The 13053-nt window shown below is 36.3% G+C and overlaps 1 protein-coding gene across 1 annotated transcript in view; it reads right to left on the bottom strand.

The window, feature by feature from the left end:
* Positions 1-13053, bottom strand: part of GRID1 (glutamate ionotropic receptor delta type subunit 1) — a 1019672-nt gene that overhangs the window by 111518 nt on the left and 895101 nt on the right. Inside the window, exon 12 of the mRNA XM_074236323.1 lies at positions 4583-4778. Coding sequence (XP_074092424.1) covers positions 4583-4778 — 196 coding nt within the window. The remainder of the gene's footprint in view (positions 1-4582; positions 4779-13053) is intronic.

The following is a 13053-nucleotide window of genomic DNA, read 5'->3' as shown; positions in this document are numbered from 1 at the left end:
CAAAGTTAAATTCTTTATTTTTCCTATATATTTTTATACTATGACCTACTATATTTATGTCATTTTTGAAACTGATCTTAGCATTTATGTGAAGTTTGGAAGTACATCTAATTTATTTCAGACTATTTCAGATTGATAATCCTTGTTTTATGTTTATTTGTTTTGTTTTTACAAATACTGAACCTTTACTCCAATAGATGAGGTTTGAGATCTTACTGGATACTAGTCTACCTATTTTGATTTCTTCTCTATGTTCTATATTTCTCTGGTGCACTCATCAGTCTGTGTGTTTCTCTCTAACATCTTCCAAATCATTCTAATGATTGCTGCTTGGATTTCAAAGTTTGAAATTTAAAGCTGCTAAAATCTATTCATTCCGATGTTCATTCTTTTCATTGATAATCTTGATTTTTTTTTCCTACAGATGAGTTTTGTTGTTGTTGTTTTGCTATTTTTGTAAAATATACACTTCCTAGTTCATTGATGGGGCTACCCTGCAATCATGAATGGGAAGTTTAAGATCCAGAGTGCCATTTGACTCATCAGGTTTCTACTGCAGAACCTTAAGTAAAAATGTGCTCATTGTCTGATGAGACTATTGTTTGGCCTATGTTTCTATTGATTAATACAATGAAATCATATTACCTTATTTTTTGTGCTCCCTACTATACTTCCACTGTTCATCCTGAGGATGACTGGCTTCTTGAGTCCCAGAATTTGAGTCTTGAGAATTTTATATGGGTGAAGATGAGAAAGGGTAGAATGGAATGGTATATAGAAGAGAGAAATTGAGTTTAAAAAGAGAAGAAAAAAAGGGAGAGGGAAGTCAAAAGAGAAAGATGGGAGAAAGACTGGCTAAGAAAGAGAGAGAGGAAGAAGGAGGAGGAAGAGGAGGAGGAGAAATTGAAGAAGGAAGCAATAAAAATAAAGAAAGAAAGATCCAAAGACCAAAAGAAAGAGTACTGGAAAAATTTAGTGAATATCAAAACTTTATAGAGTAAATAGTGTGACACAGCAGCTAAAAAAGGCTAAGGTTGTCTTATACTGCATTCTAAGAAAGTTTCCACCATGAGGGAGTCGGCCATTTTCCCCTGACTTCACGATTTTGTATTTTAGGAAATATTTTGAAAAATTACAGCATTTTTAGAGGATGTTAAGGACACCAATGGAAAAAGGAACTGCTGATTTCTCATTTAATAGTAGGAAAGGAAGGAAGGAAAGAACAAAGGAATGAAGGAAGGAAGGTCAGACATGGGTGATTGCGTAGGTTCTTGGGATTTAGATCTCATAATTGTTCAAGTCAAACATAATTAAATAAATTGTAAAGAAAGAAGAGCAGATGATAAGGACAATTCAGAAAAAAATATGTTGACTTAATGATTAATGAGGTCAAGGAAGCGAGATAAAAAGAATAGACCAGAGGCACAAAATCTGCCTATATCTCAGAGGTTGAATTTTATGTTTTCCACATTCAGCACTGACTGAAGCAATTAGAGAATACCACTACAAGATTAATCTTCCTAAAGTGCTACCTTCATCTGATCATAGGATCATAATCAGAGCTGGAAGGGACTTCAGAGTCCATCTAATTCAAACTGTTCATTTTGCTTGATGAAACTGAAGCACGTAAAGGCTAAGTAAGAGACACCCCCAGTCATAAAGCTAGTATGTGAAGCAGGATCTGAAGGCAGATTTTCCTGACTCCAAATCCACTATGCCTTGAAAGCATCAGGAGGATTTGGATCTAAGTCCTCTGAGTCAATACTTAATTCCCTTTCCCCCAAACAATGATGCTTCATAATGTCATTCCCTTAATTGAGAATCTTCTATAGATCTCTACTCTATATGGTATTAAGTCCGAGCTTTCTAAAGCTTCAAGCATTCTATAACTAATAATGGGGGATTAGTAGGTAGAGTATAAGGCCTGTCATCATCTGACTTCAAATCTGTCCTCAGATGCTTATTAACTGTGTGACCCTGTGCAAGTCATTTAACCCTGTTTGCCTTCGTTTCTTCATCTATAAAATGAGCTGGAGAAGGAAATGGCAAAATCCAATATCTCTATTAAGAAAATCTCAAATGGGGTCCTGAAGAGTTGAATACCACTGAACAACGACAACATTTATAAGAATGCTGGCAAAATTCACTGTGAAAACTTCATGGTGGTCAGGGACATGACAGAGAGTCATAATAGTGGAATGAACAGGTCTTGGGAGAAACAGTGACTCATCATGTTATGAATCCTCTCCTTTACTTTTCACAGTCTCTATTAACCTGTGACCCTTTTATTTTTCATTCATTTATAAGCTTCCTCCTTCCTATAACCTCACAGGAATTTGTGCTATAAGAATACTCTGAGGCACAGGGACAACAATCTCTGCTAGAAGGTGAGATGAAACATTCCCCTCAGATTTCTGTACCTTAGGTGAAATCCCCATTATGGTTCTATATTCATGGTCTTCCATAAGCGACTTCAAATCTTATTTTCTCTTTTTTTTTTAGAAAGATTTTATTTATTTTGAGTTTTACAATTTCCCCCCCATTCTTGCTTCCCTCCCCCCACCCTCCACAAAAGGCAGTCTGTTAGTCTTTGCATTGTTTCCATGCTATACACTGATCTCAGTTGAATGTGATGAGAGAGAAATCATATTCTTAAGGAAGAAACAAAGTATGAGATAGCAAAATCGCATAATAAGATAGTGGGGTTTTTTCTAATTTGAAGATAATAGTTTTTGGTCTTTGTTCAAACTCCACAATTCTTTCTCTGGATACAGATGGTATTCTCCATTGCAGACAGCCCAAAATTGTCCCTGGTTGTTGTGCTGATGGAATGAGTAATTCCATCAAGGTTGATCATCACCACCATATTGCTGTTAGAGTATACAATGTTTTTCTGGTTCTGCTCATCTCACTCAGCATCAGTTCATGCAAATCCTTCCAGACTTCCCTGAATTCCCATCCCTCTTGGTTTCTAACAGAACAATAGTGTTCCATGACATACATATACCACAGTTTGCTAAGCCATTCCCCAATTGAAGATCATTCACTTAATTTCTAATTCTTTGCCACCACAAACAGAACTGCTGTGGATATTTTTGCACAAGTAATGTCTTGACCCTTTTTCATCATCTCTTCAGGGTACAGCTCCAGTAGTGGTATTGCTGACTCAAAGGGTATGAACATTTTTGTTGTCCTTTGGGCATAATTCCAAATTGCTCTCCAGGAAGTTTGGATGAGCTCACAGCTCCACCAACAGTGTAATAGTGTCCCAGATTTCCCACATCCTGTCCAACATTGATCAGTGTCCTTTCTGGTCATATTGGGCAGTCTGAGAGGTATGAGGTAGTATCTCAGAGTAGTTTTAATTTTCATTTCTCTACTAAGTAATAATTTGGAGCAATTTTTCATATGACTATGGAATGTCAAGTCTTATTTTCTATCTTGAAGTCTCCCCACCCCCTTAAAATTATTTATTTAGGCTGCTTTGACTGTCTGTCATGAACTATCATCTTTATATATTTGCTTACAGGATCACAGATTTAGATTGGAAGGAATATTACAGGTAATGACTTCTTCATTTTAGAGATAGGAAAACTGACAGCCAAACAGGTCATTGGACTTGCTCAGGATCACACCAAATGTGCGGCAGGGCCAGAAGGTGGAGTCACCAGGCATGTGACTCCAAACATAATACCCTTTCACCTCTATTATGTTGCCTTTCCAATTATCTTTTAATTTATTTTTTAATAAACAAGAACTTATTTCCTCCTCCTTTACTTCCCCTTTGGGAAAAGCGATATTAATGCCTAAAATGCCCTCTCTGTTCCACTGTATCCCTCTTTCAAGTACTACCTTTTCTGTCTATCCTTGGCTCTCCATAATGATAGTTATCCTCCCATTTGTCTGGGTTGCCTGTTTTACTGGATGGAAAAGATCTCAGCAATATTCTATCCAATCCAATAATTCTATAGTTAAGAAACTGAGATCCATAAATGTGAAATGAATGCTAGTCAGGAGCAATCTCAGGATTAGAACTCAAAACTGATAGCAAACCACCATTGCATTTTGAAGTCACCTTCCCTTACCCTGTTTAAGGATTACCTGTAATATGCCCTGATGTCTTCCCTTTCAATCTCAATACAAATGATCTCTTATTCCTTTTATTTTTCACCATTCTATCTACTTCTCATCCTAATTCATAGGATACTGTCTTGTTCACAAATCGTGAATTCCTTATTTCTGGCTCAACTCTCTTCTCATCAGAGAAGCTAAGTGAAGCAATGACAAGTATGCTAGACTTGGGACCAGAAAGTCCTGGGTCTGAATCCTGCCTCAATTACTCACTGGCTTTATGACCCTAGGCAAGTCATTTGCTTTTTCTCTTCAGTCTAGTTTCCAGGATTGTTGTGAGGATCAATTGAGATATCATATGTAAAATACTTTGCAAACATTAAAATATTATGCATTTATATCTATATATATATTATAATCATCGTCATCATCATCATCATCATCATCATCACCTATTGCTCACTTTCTTAGCCCAGAAAAATGCAAATTATTTTGTGCTTCCCCTTCTTACCTTCCTGATGCCTTCAGAAGGGTTGGAGACACAATTATCAGCCCCATTGTTCTTGCTGATGGTCTTCCAAAGCTCAGCAAATGTGCTGTCCTGTTCCAATGGATTGGTCCCTTTAGCTCTAAAGTACTCATATACAGCTGAGTCTCTGACTGTGCCATAAGATATATCCATTTGTTTTGACAGATCCTGAAATGTTCTGAAAGGCAGAAAAGCATCATCAATTTAGCATCGTGAGCCATGTTGCTGAAATTTTTATTGGGAAACTGATTAAATTTCTGCAGTTATATCTGAAGAGAGGCATGACACCCAGTATCTTTTAGCATTCATGGAAGTCAATTGGACACCCCACCTCCACTCCCCTCCAAGTTCTGTCCAGACAGCTCCCTTTCTTGGGGAAATGAAATAGCTAAAAACCTAACCATAAAACCTTCAAAGTTCTTGCCTGATTCAGATATGAACTTGGAAATACTAAAATGTAAGCAGATTGCTTGTGATATGAAGGGAAACTGATAGCAACCACCATTCCATTTTGAAGGCACCATCTATTACCCCGTTCAGAGATTATCTGTACTCTACCTTGATGCCATCCCTGCCAATCTCAATACAAATAATTTCTTATTGTTACTCTTGTCACCATTCCATCTACTTTTTATCCAAGAGATAGCTGACTTTAACCATCTTCTGAGTTTGACATTCTGGCTTATAGGATACTGTCTTTTTCACTAATCGTATCCTATGTGAATGATGGGCCTCCTCAATTGACGTGGAAGGATTTGTAGCTAGCTTTCCTAGTATTCATTACACCACCTAGCACAATACTGAGTTCATATATGAGGAATTCATAAATAGAATCAAATTAGGAATGCTTGTGAAGAGAACACATGGAATTTCAATCAAATTTAAAAGAGGTATTAGAAACTCTCTAATCTAATCACTGCATTTTACAGATTAGGTAACAGGTTTAGAGAGTTCAAATGAATTTCCTGAATGAATTTGCCAGCTGAGATGGCTATGAAGGTAAAAGTCCTTGCTTGATGTAATTGGACAATCTTATCTGGTGGGTTGGGGAATCCTGTTTGCTGGGCACCATGGTTATTGGTTCCTGGTGACCTGGGGGAAATCAAACTTCATGACATTTCAGGATGAAAGAAAAGATTTAAATTGAGGCATGAAGACATGGTCATTGTTGAATTAAAACTAAATTTCTGAATGAAATCAGTCCCATTCCATAGATCAGAGCACATCATTCTCTTCATCCAAATATAGGTATGGTCGAGTTTACAGTGTACCTTTTGATCAATTGAACAATACTTCTACCAACATGAGATTAAGTCAAACACTTCCTACCTGAGGGAATTCAGAAGATATATGTTTCCACATCATCAAAAGAACTGGGTTCTGTTTTCTCTAGTTCCTACTTTACATGTACCTAGTTGCAACTCTATCTTGAATTCCAAAATAACATAAGATGCTCTGGAATATCATAGAGGAAGCCACAGAATCCACCTACAGAAATCTTGAAGTTTCCAATTTCCAATAAATTCATAACAATAATAGTTATGACAATGATAACAGATGTTGATAAAGTACTCAAAGATTTTTAAAGTATTCTGCATACGCTTTGTACAAGTAATCAGGTTATCTCATCTGTCACTTCTCTATACATCAACCATATCTAGTGGCATCCGTTTCTGTGTATCTTAGATGGAAGGAAACAAATGAGGAAATAATGAATTGGACAAAACTGCCTATCTAATGAGTGTTCATTATTTTGTGTCTAATTGAAGCACAATGTTTCTTTCCTTCCAAGGCCCCCCAGGTTTATGACTGGTGCCATTTGCCAAGAATTTAAGGGAGTAAAACCGATGACTTTTCCTCCCACCCTTGTTATTTTTTTATCATGCTAATACAAACAAACATCAGACTTCTGATGAATGAAAAACATCAGGATGAATTATACAGTTGAGTCAAGTCCTGAAAGACTTTAAATTGCTGCCATTTCCTCCAGTAGGGAATGCATATATAACTGCCTGTGAGTCCCAAAAGAGGATTTTTTCATTCCCTGTATTTGGAAGGATAGACTCTGTTTCCCAGCTATTTGGTTACTTCATTTCTGAGAGTCAAAAGAAATGTTTTCTTGTCCATGCCAGAAGCACCAATATTTATGGCTTGAGGTCATGACTTTCTTGAGATATATATATATATATATATATATATATATATATATATATATATATTTGCAAGGCAATGAGGTTAAATGGCTTGCCCAAGGCCACACAGCTAAGTATTATTAAGTGTCTGGAGGTCAGATTTGAATTCAGGTACTCCTGACTCCAGGGCCAGTGCTTTATCCACTGTGCCACCTAGCCGCCCCTTTCTTGATATAATTTAACATTGAAATACTTAAATACCATTAGCTTGTTCCACATACTTGCTTTCAGGCTTCATATCTTAGATTCTCTTATTCCTCTTTCTCAGGTTTTAATAGTTTTCTTCTCTATATTTATGTAGAAATGTGCTTTGGAGGATGGGGTTTAGGCTTCTTTCTTCTCCCTACATATCTCTATCTACAGATTAGCCAGTGCTAGTTTGAATTACAACAAGAAACTCATCCTGACACCTCTCTTAAATCCAAACTCTAAGCAACATCCATGCCACCATGAATGTCTACCTGATAAGACTCCCATAGTAGACAAACCATATCTAACTAGCAATATTATCTGTAATATGTTGGATTGAATGTTTATATTGTATTCTTGTCCTTTGTACTTGAAGTGAATCATGGCATCATATACATGTCGACTTGACTTGCACATTATATATGTTATAGTGAGGGGAGTATTGTTCAAAGACATCCTTTTGACTTGTTTGTTCCAGAATCATTTCACCTCTTAGCTAGTCATTGATAGGAAAGAGAACTTTTGGTGATGACTGGATGCTGTAGGGATTCTTGATCTTTTGGATATGATTTCCTTCTTACATCAAGAATATAGGCTTTCCAGCCCTACAAAGGCATTCCAGAAATGCCAAAATCAGTATATGAATTCCTAACAACAAAATTGTCAACAACACAGTATAACCAAGCCTGTTTCTCAATGTATTATTTGTCAGTCTAGTGGTTTTATGGGGAACTTATTAGTATGTTACAATTGCTATTTCAATGAGCTTCCAACATTGGACAAAGCCACCTTGCCACTCAGAGACCTAAATCATTCTACTGTGTTATTTTGCTCCCTAGATACCCAATGCTTTCCAAGGCATGGGTCCCTTTCTCAGCTGGAGCTCATTCCAGAGTGGCCCTTCCATTTGAAAAGTTAGAATTTTCCCAAGGCTCCCAGCAGCTTCTCTAGGATTAGACCCATTACCACACTGGATACCTCATGGAGACAGTCTCTGCCACTCTGAATTCAAATATCTGTACCTGACTCACTTTTGATCAGCCTTCAGAATGGTACTTGTCCAGCTCTTAGCATCAACGGACCCATGTTCAACTGCAGTTCACTTCTCCACTTCAGGCTGTAAAATGTGTATGCTGACTTGCGTCTTTTCTAGATTCTTTTTAGCATATTAATATTTGTGAATGTGAAGGTGTGTTTATAATAGATACTTAGGATAATTCTTCATCTGGAATTCTACCTCTTTATTCCTTTCACTACCATCCTAATCATTCATTTCTCATATTTTTGCTTTCCATTTTCTTTATTTAGTTTTCATTTCTAGTGACAAAGCCTAAATCACCATCCATGATACATGGTTGAAAAAAGTTTTGATAAAATACATATGTATGAATATATAAATAAATGCATTAAATAAATAAATATGAAATAAAAATAAGAATCTAAGTTCTGATATTCTTGCATTTCTTAAGATGAATGAATGAGAAATAATTCATAAAGTGAATCAAGTGCAAATATTGTGCTATGCACCAAGTAAACAAATTCCTACCTTCAGGGAGTTTACATGCTAATAGATCGAGACAACTTATATAAGAAAATTCTGCAGCAAATCAAATGAAAAAAGGTCCTGGATGTCTGAGGGGAGTAGGTCTTCAAGACTATTAGAATCGTCTGACACATACCTTCCCTCAGACGTCTGCTGATTCAGCTCCATCATTTTTCAGATGAGGAATTTGAGAATCAGAGAGGGTAAGTAATTTATTCAAGATGACACAGTTAATAAGTGATTGGAGTGGACTGAAATGAGCAAGTGAGGTGAAAATTCCCTCACCTTGCTGCTTGTATATCTCACTATTATTTTTCCCAAGATGCTACCTCCTAACTTTGGAGGAACTTGTCTAATTCCCTCCTGTTCGACTTAATACTGTAAGCATTCTCTTTTCCCCAAAGCAATTAGGTCTAGTTCTCTCCTTTAAGGTGTAATCTCACCTGGAAAAAATCAAGTTCCCTCTCTGAGCATATTAAAAAAAGGACAGGAACTGATATAATTCTATCCTTCCTTTCCATTCTTTCTCTCATCACCAATACATCTATTTCAGTATTTTCAAAACATATTTTCAACAAGATAGATAGATGGGTTGACATTATGAGATAAATCAATGTAGAATATTTATAAACACACCTTTGAATGCCAAGGAAGTAGCTACATGAGCAATGGAGATAAATATATTTGTAACAGGAAAGAAATCAATATTCAATATCTGTAAACCAGGTTTCACCAACTAGTAAAATGCTATAATTATTCTCCTTATAAATCTAAGTCACAAACTCCTATAATTTTCTCTTAAGGAGAAAAGAAAGAGGATGAGCAGCTCAAAAAAACTTGGGGGATTGAGGTTCAATTATCCCTCCTAATGTGATTATGTCATAATGAAGGACCACAAATATTTTTCTAATTAGTAGAATATTCTTCTTCCACTGACATTCTTTTTTTCCCCCTAGAGTTATGTTCCAAAGGGAATGTTCTGGAACAAATTGGTCCCAATTTCCACTGTAGAAACTCCATAAACTATTTCCTGGGTACTCTGGATGCTGATATTAGGCAGTGGCAATGATGTGATGATGATATTTATCCTGGTACTTGAAGAAGTCAGTGTCATCAGGGATTTGATGCAAGGGAAGTCACGTGAATTGGATTTCAGGTGGGTGGGGAGCTGTGCTACGCCACCAGCCTCACTTTCTCCTCTGGAGCTCTCTGGGTCCAGTAGTCAGACATTTATCAGGACAACTGCAGTTATCTTGGGGACAGTGGGAAGCACACCATTTTTGCCACTAGAGGACTTACCTGTGTGAACTTGGGTAAGTCCTTTAACATTTTTGAGCCTTTCATTCTTCAAGTGCAATATTTAGGGGTTGAATTAGAGGGAACCTACTTATCATTCTAAATCAGTCATTTCAGTGCTTTTACATCAAATTCTTCCTTGTCCTTTATGTTGAAAATTTTCTTTTCTCATGAAGTAGTTCCTCCTAAACTTTCATTCTTTTCTTAGTTCTCTCTTTTTTTTCTGGGAAATATGAGAAAATCTTAATTGTTATAAATTAAGCAATTGTCAAAGGAGGGGGGCAAAATGGAACATGAGTGTCTGATCTGTGTCCCCATATTTTTCCTTAATTTGTTTAAGTCTTGGGCTAGAAGAAGAAAGGATGAATTCCTGAAATAGGCTTTGTTTAGCTTCTTTCCTTTTCTGCAACCAACTCATGGGAAGATCCTTTGGAATCTCAACATCACTCCTGTAAATAGGGCTGTCCTGGATTTTATAAATGGGCATAAAGTAAAAGGGTTACAGAAAAACATAGACATAAAATCTATTCTTAATACAATCATATAGACTGTAAGCTCCTTGAGGGTAGGAATAATTTCTTTCTTTTTTTGTTTGTTTGTATTTGTGGCCATCTCACCAAGCATCATGACTGGTATATATTAAATGTTTGATATAATCTTTTTTAAATTAACTGTTCATTGATTTCAATATGGCAGTGGGATAAAAGGACTGGATTGATGGTGAGAAGATGCAGATTCAAATCCCGATTCCATTTGGTCAAGGACAATTAATTTAGTGTATAACCTCCCCATTCTTCCATTTCCTATTCTATAAAAAAAAATTAACATAGACTAAATGATCTTGAAGCTCCCTCTTAGCCTATTAGATGCCACTCATTGACTCCTAGGTTAAAAAAATAATATTTAACCTGAAATTCAGTAGGAGGATCCTTTATAACATTGCACATTGTCATCAGTCTTCCATTTGAAGAATTTCACTGATAAGGAATTCACTCCCTCATGAAGCAGTGCATTTCTCATGGTTAAACTCCCTTCAAGAAATTCATTATCCATAAGGAGGGCAGACTAAGGATTATAAGTAGATATAAAAGAAAATTACTTGTGGCTGTTGCAAGGAAGCATAAAATAGATCCACATAGTTCAAACAATGGCAAGATCTCTAAGAAAAAGATACAGCCCCTGACTCTTTGCAGAGTATTTAATTGGAGGAAATAAAGGTTTAGTCTACTCTCCTTAGAATTTCTTTAGCTCCAGGAATCTTTTAACTTTTGGTTCAAATGAAAGCCAAGTATGATCAAGATATTTCTCCCTATTCTGATTAATTCTCTAATCAAGCTCAAAAATGATTTTCCTAAAACATGTGTCTGACCAGTAAACTTCTACAGCTCTCTCTTGCCTGTTTACCAGTCCCTCCACATGATCCCCCACATAGGAACTCTTTGATTCAGTGACACCTTTAATTTTTTTTTCTTGAACAATACACTCCATGTCCTGATTCTGGAGTATTTTCTTTCTTCATCACCCCTCAAGACTTTCTTGAAGTACCAGATAAAATTCTACCCTCTGCACAATGCCTTTCATTTCATACCAGAGAAGAAGATTGAATCTTTTATAATTTTTCTTTGATTGCTTATTTAGAATATTAAAGGACAAAATATGTTGATATTATACAATACTATGCAAATATAGTAGGCCTTTCTGGGTCTCTAAACATTTCCTGTGTTATCTGTTAGCCCTGCAACTTCTGCAAAATTCCCCCCAAATTCCCATTTAATTTCTTATGGCAACCTGTGAAGTATCGAAATTATTGGGAAAAGTTGCAATGTGGAAGAGATATTTCTCCTTGAGGGCAAAGATATCTTTTGCCTTTCTTTGTATTCCCAGTATTTAGAACAGAGAAGAACTTTGATAATTGTTTGTGGGTTGATTAAATTATACAGCAATAGCCCAGACCCCTGGCTTCTTCCATCATTTGAAACCAACCCATCACATCTTTGAATGAGTTTCCAAAATAAATAACCTTTGGAATCCATGGTTAAGGAAGTCATGTGGCGATATCTCCCAAACCATGAAAAAAAGCTATTTCCTACCACTGAATAGTAGCAATGTAGTAAATAAAATATTGTATTTTGAATCAGGAGACCTGGACTGGAAACTCAACTAATTTCCTGTGTGCCCTTGGGCAAGTCACTTAACTTTTTTAAAGTCATAGTTCTCTCACCTTTAAAATGAGGAAGTTGGTCTCCATGATCTCTAAAGTCCCTTCCATCTCTAAGAGTTTGTGATTCTGAAATATTTGCTGCTGAGAATCAATATAAAAACAGGATGCACCATTAACTTCTAATATATAATGACTGAGTTTCCTAATCCATTAAAGAGCTGACTAAACTGGAAATCACAGCAGGAACACCAAGGGAGGTCGGGGAATTGCCTTCTTTATCTCTGAGGCACTGTATCATCTGAATCATAAGAGCATTTTTATTTTCCTCACTTCTTTTCTCCCATGCTCCTTCCCCCACTTCTCTATTCTTTTCTGTTCCTCTCTCTTTCTGACTTTTATTTTCATCATCATCATCATCATTGTTGTCATTTTTGTCACCCATAATCATCATCAACCACAAGAATCAATGATTATGATTATTATGTGCCAGACATTGGGGATAGGCAAAAACACAGTCCTCGAGACCCTGCCCAACTTCTAAATGTGAAAATACTATGAAGATGTACTATGCACATATAAAATTCATATGGTATAAAAAGGATATGGTCTTAATGGGAATCACAAGCAGTGGGTTGGGGAGGGGACTGAGAAAGAATTTTTATACAAAATAGGATTTGAATTCATTCTTGATGGATGTCGCTATGTAGAAGAAGAAAACATTCGAGGCATGAGGGATAGTCAAGGAAAATCTACAGAGTAGAAATGTTTTCATGCATGAGGTAGATGGGAATATTAATTGCAGGGAGTGATGAGTTCTAATTTGAACATGATGAGTTGATATGCCTAGAGGGTATCCAATTTACAATGTCTAAGATCTGGGTAGTGAGGTGAGATTGGTAGGCAGAATAAATATCGGGGCTGGACAAATATATCTGATAACCTTTCTTTTTTTAAAATAGATTGGACTCTACAGCACAAAATATGCTAAACACTACGGAGGCCATTTTCAAAGAAAAACAATTAGATACGCCTTCAAAATCTTTGGATAGTAAAATGTAGAGCCAGAAGGAAA

Source organism: Macrotis lagotis, chromosome 4, assembly GCF_037893015.1.
Source record: "Macrotis lagotis isolate mMagLag1 chromosome 4, bilby.v1.9.chrom.fasta, whole genome shotgun sequence".
NCBI lineage: Eukaryota > Metazoa > Chordata > Mammalia > Peramelemorphia > Peramelidae > Macrotis > Macrotis lagotis.
The sequence above is the reverse complement of the archived record's forward strand: the minus strand, read 5'-3'. Positions and strand labels throughout refer to the sequence as shown.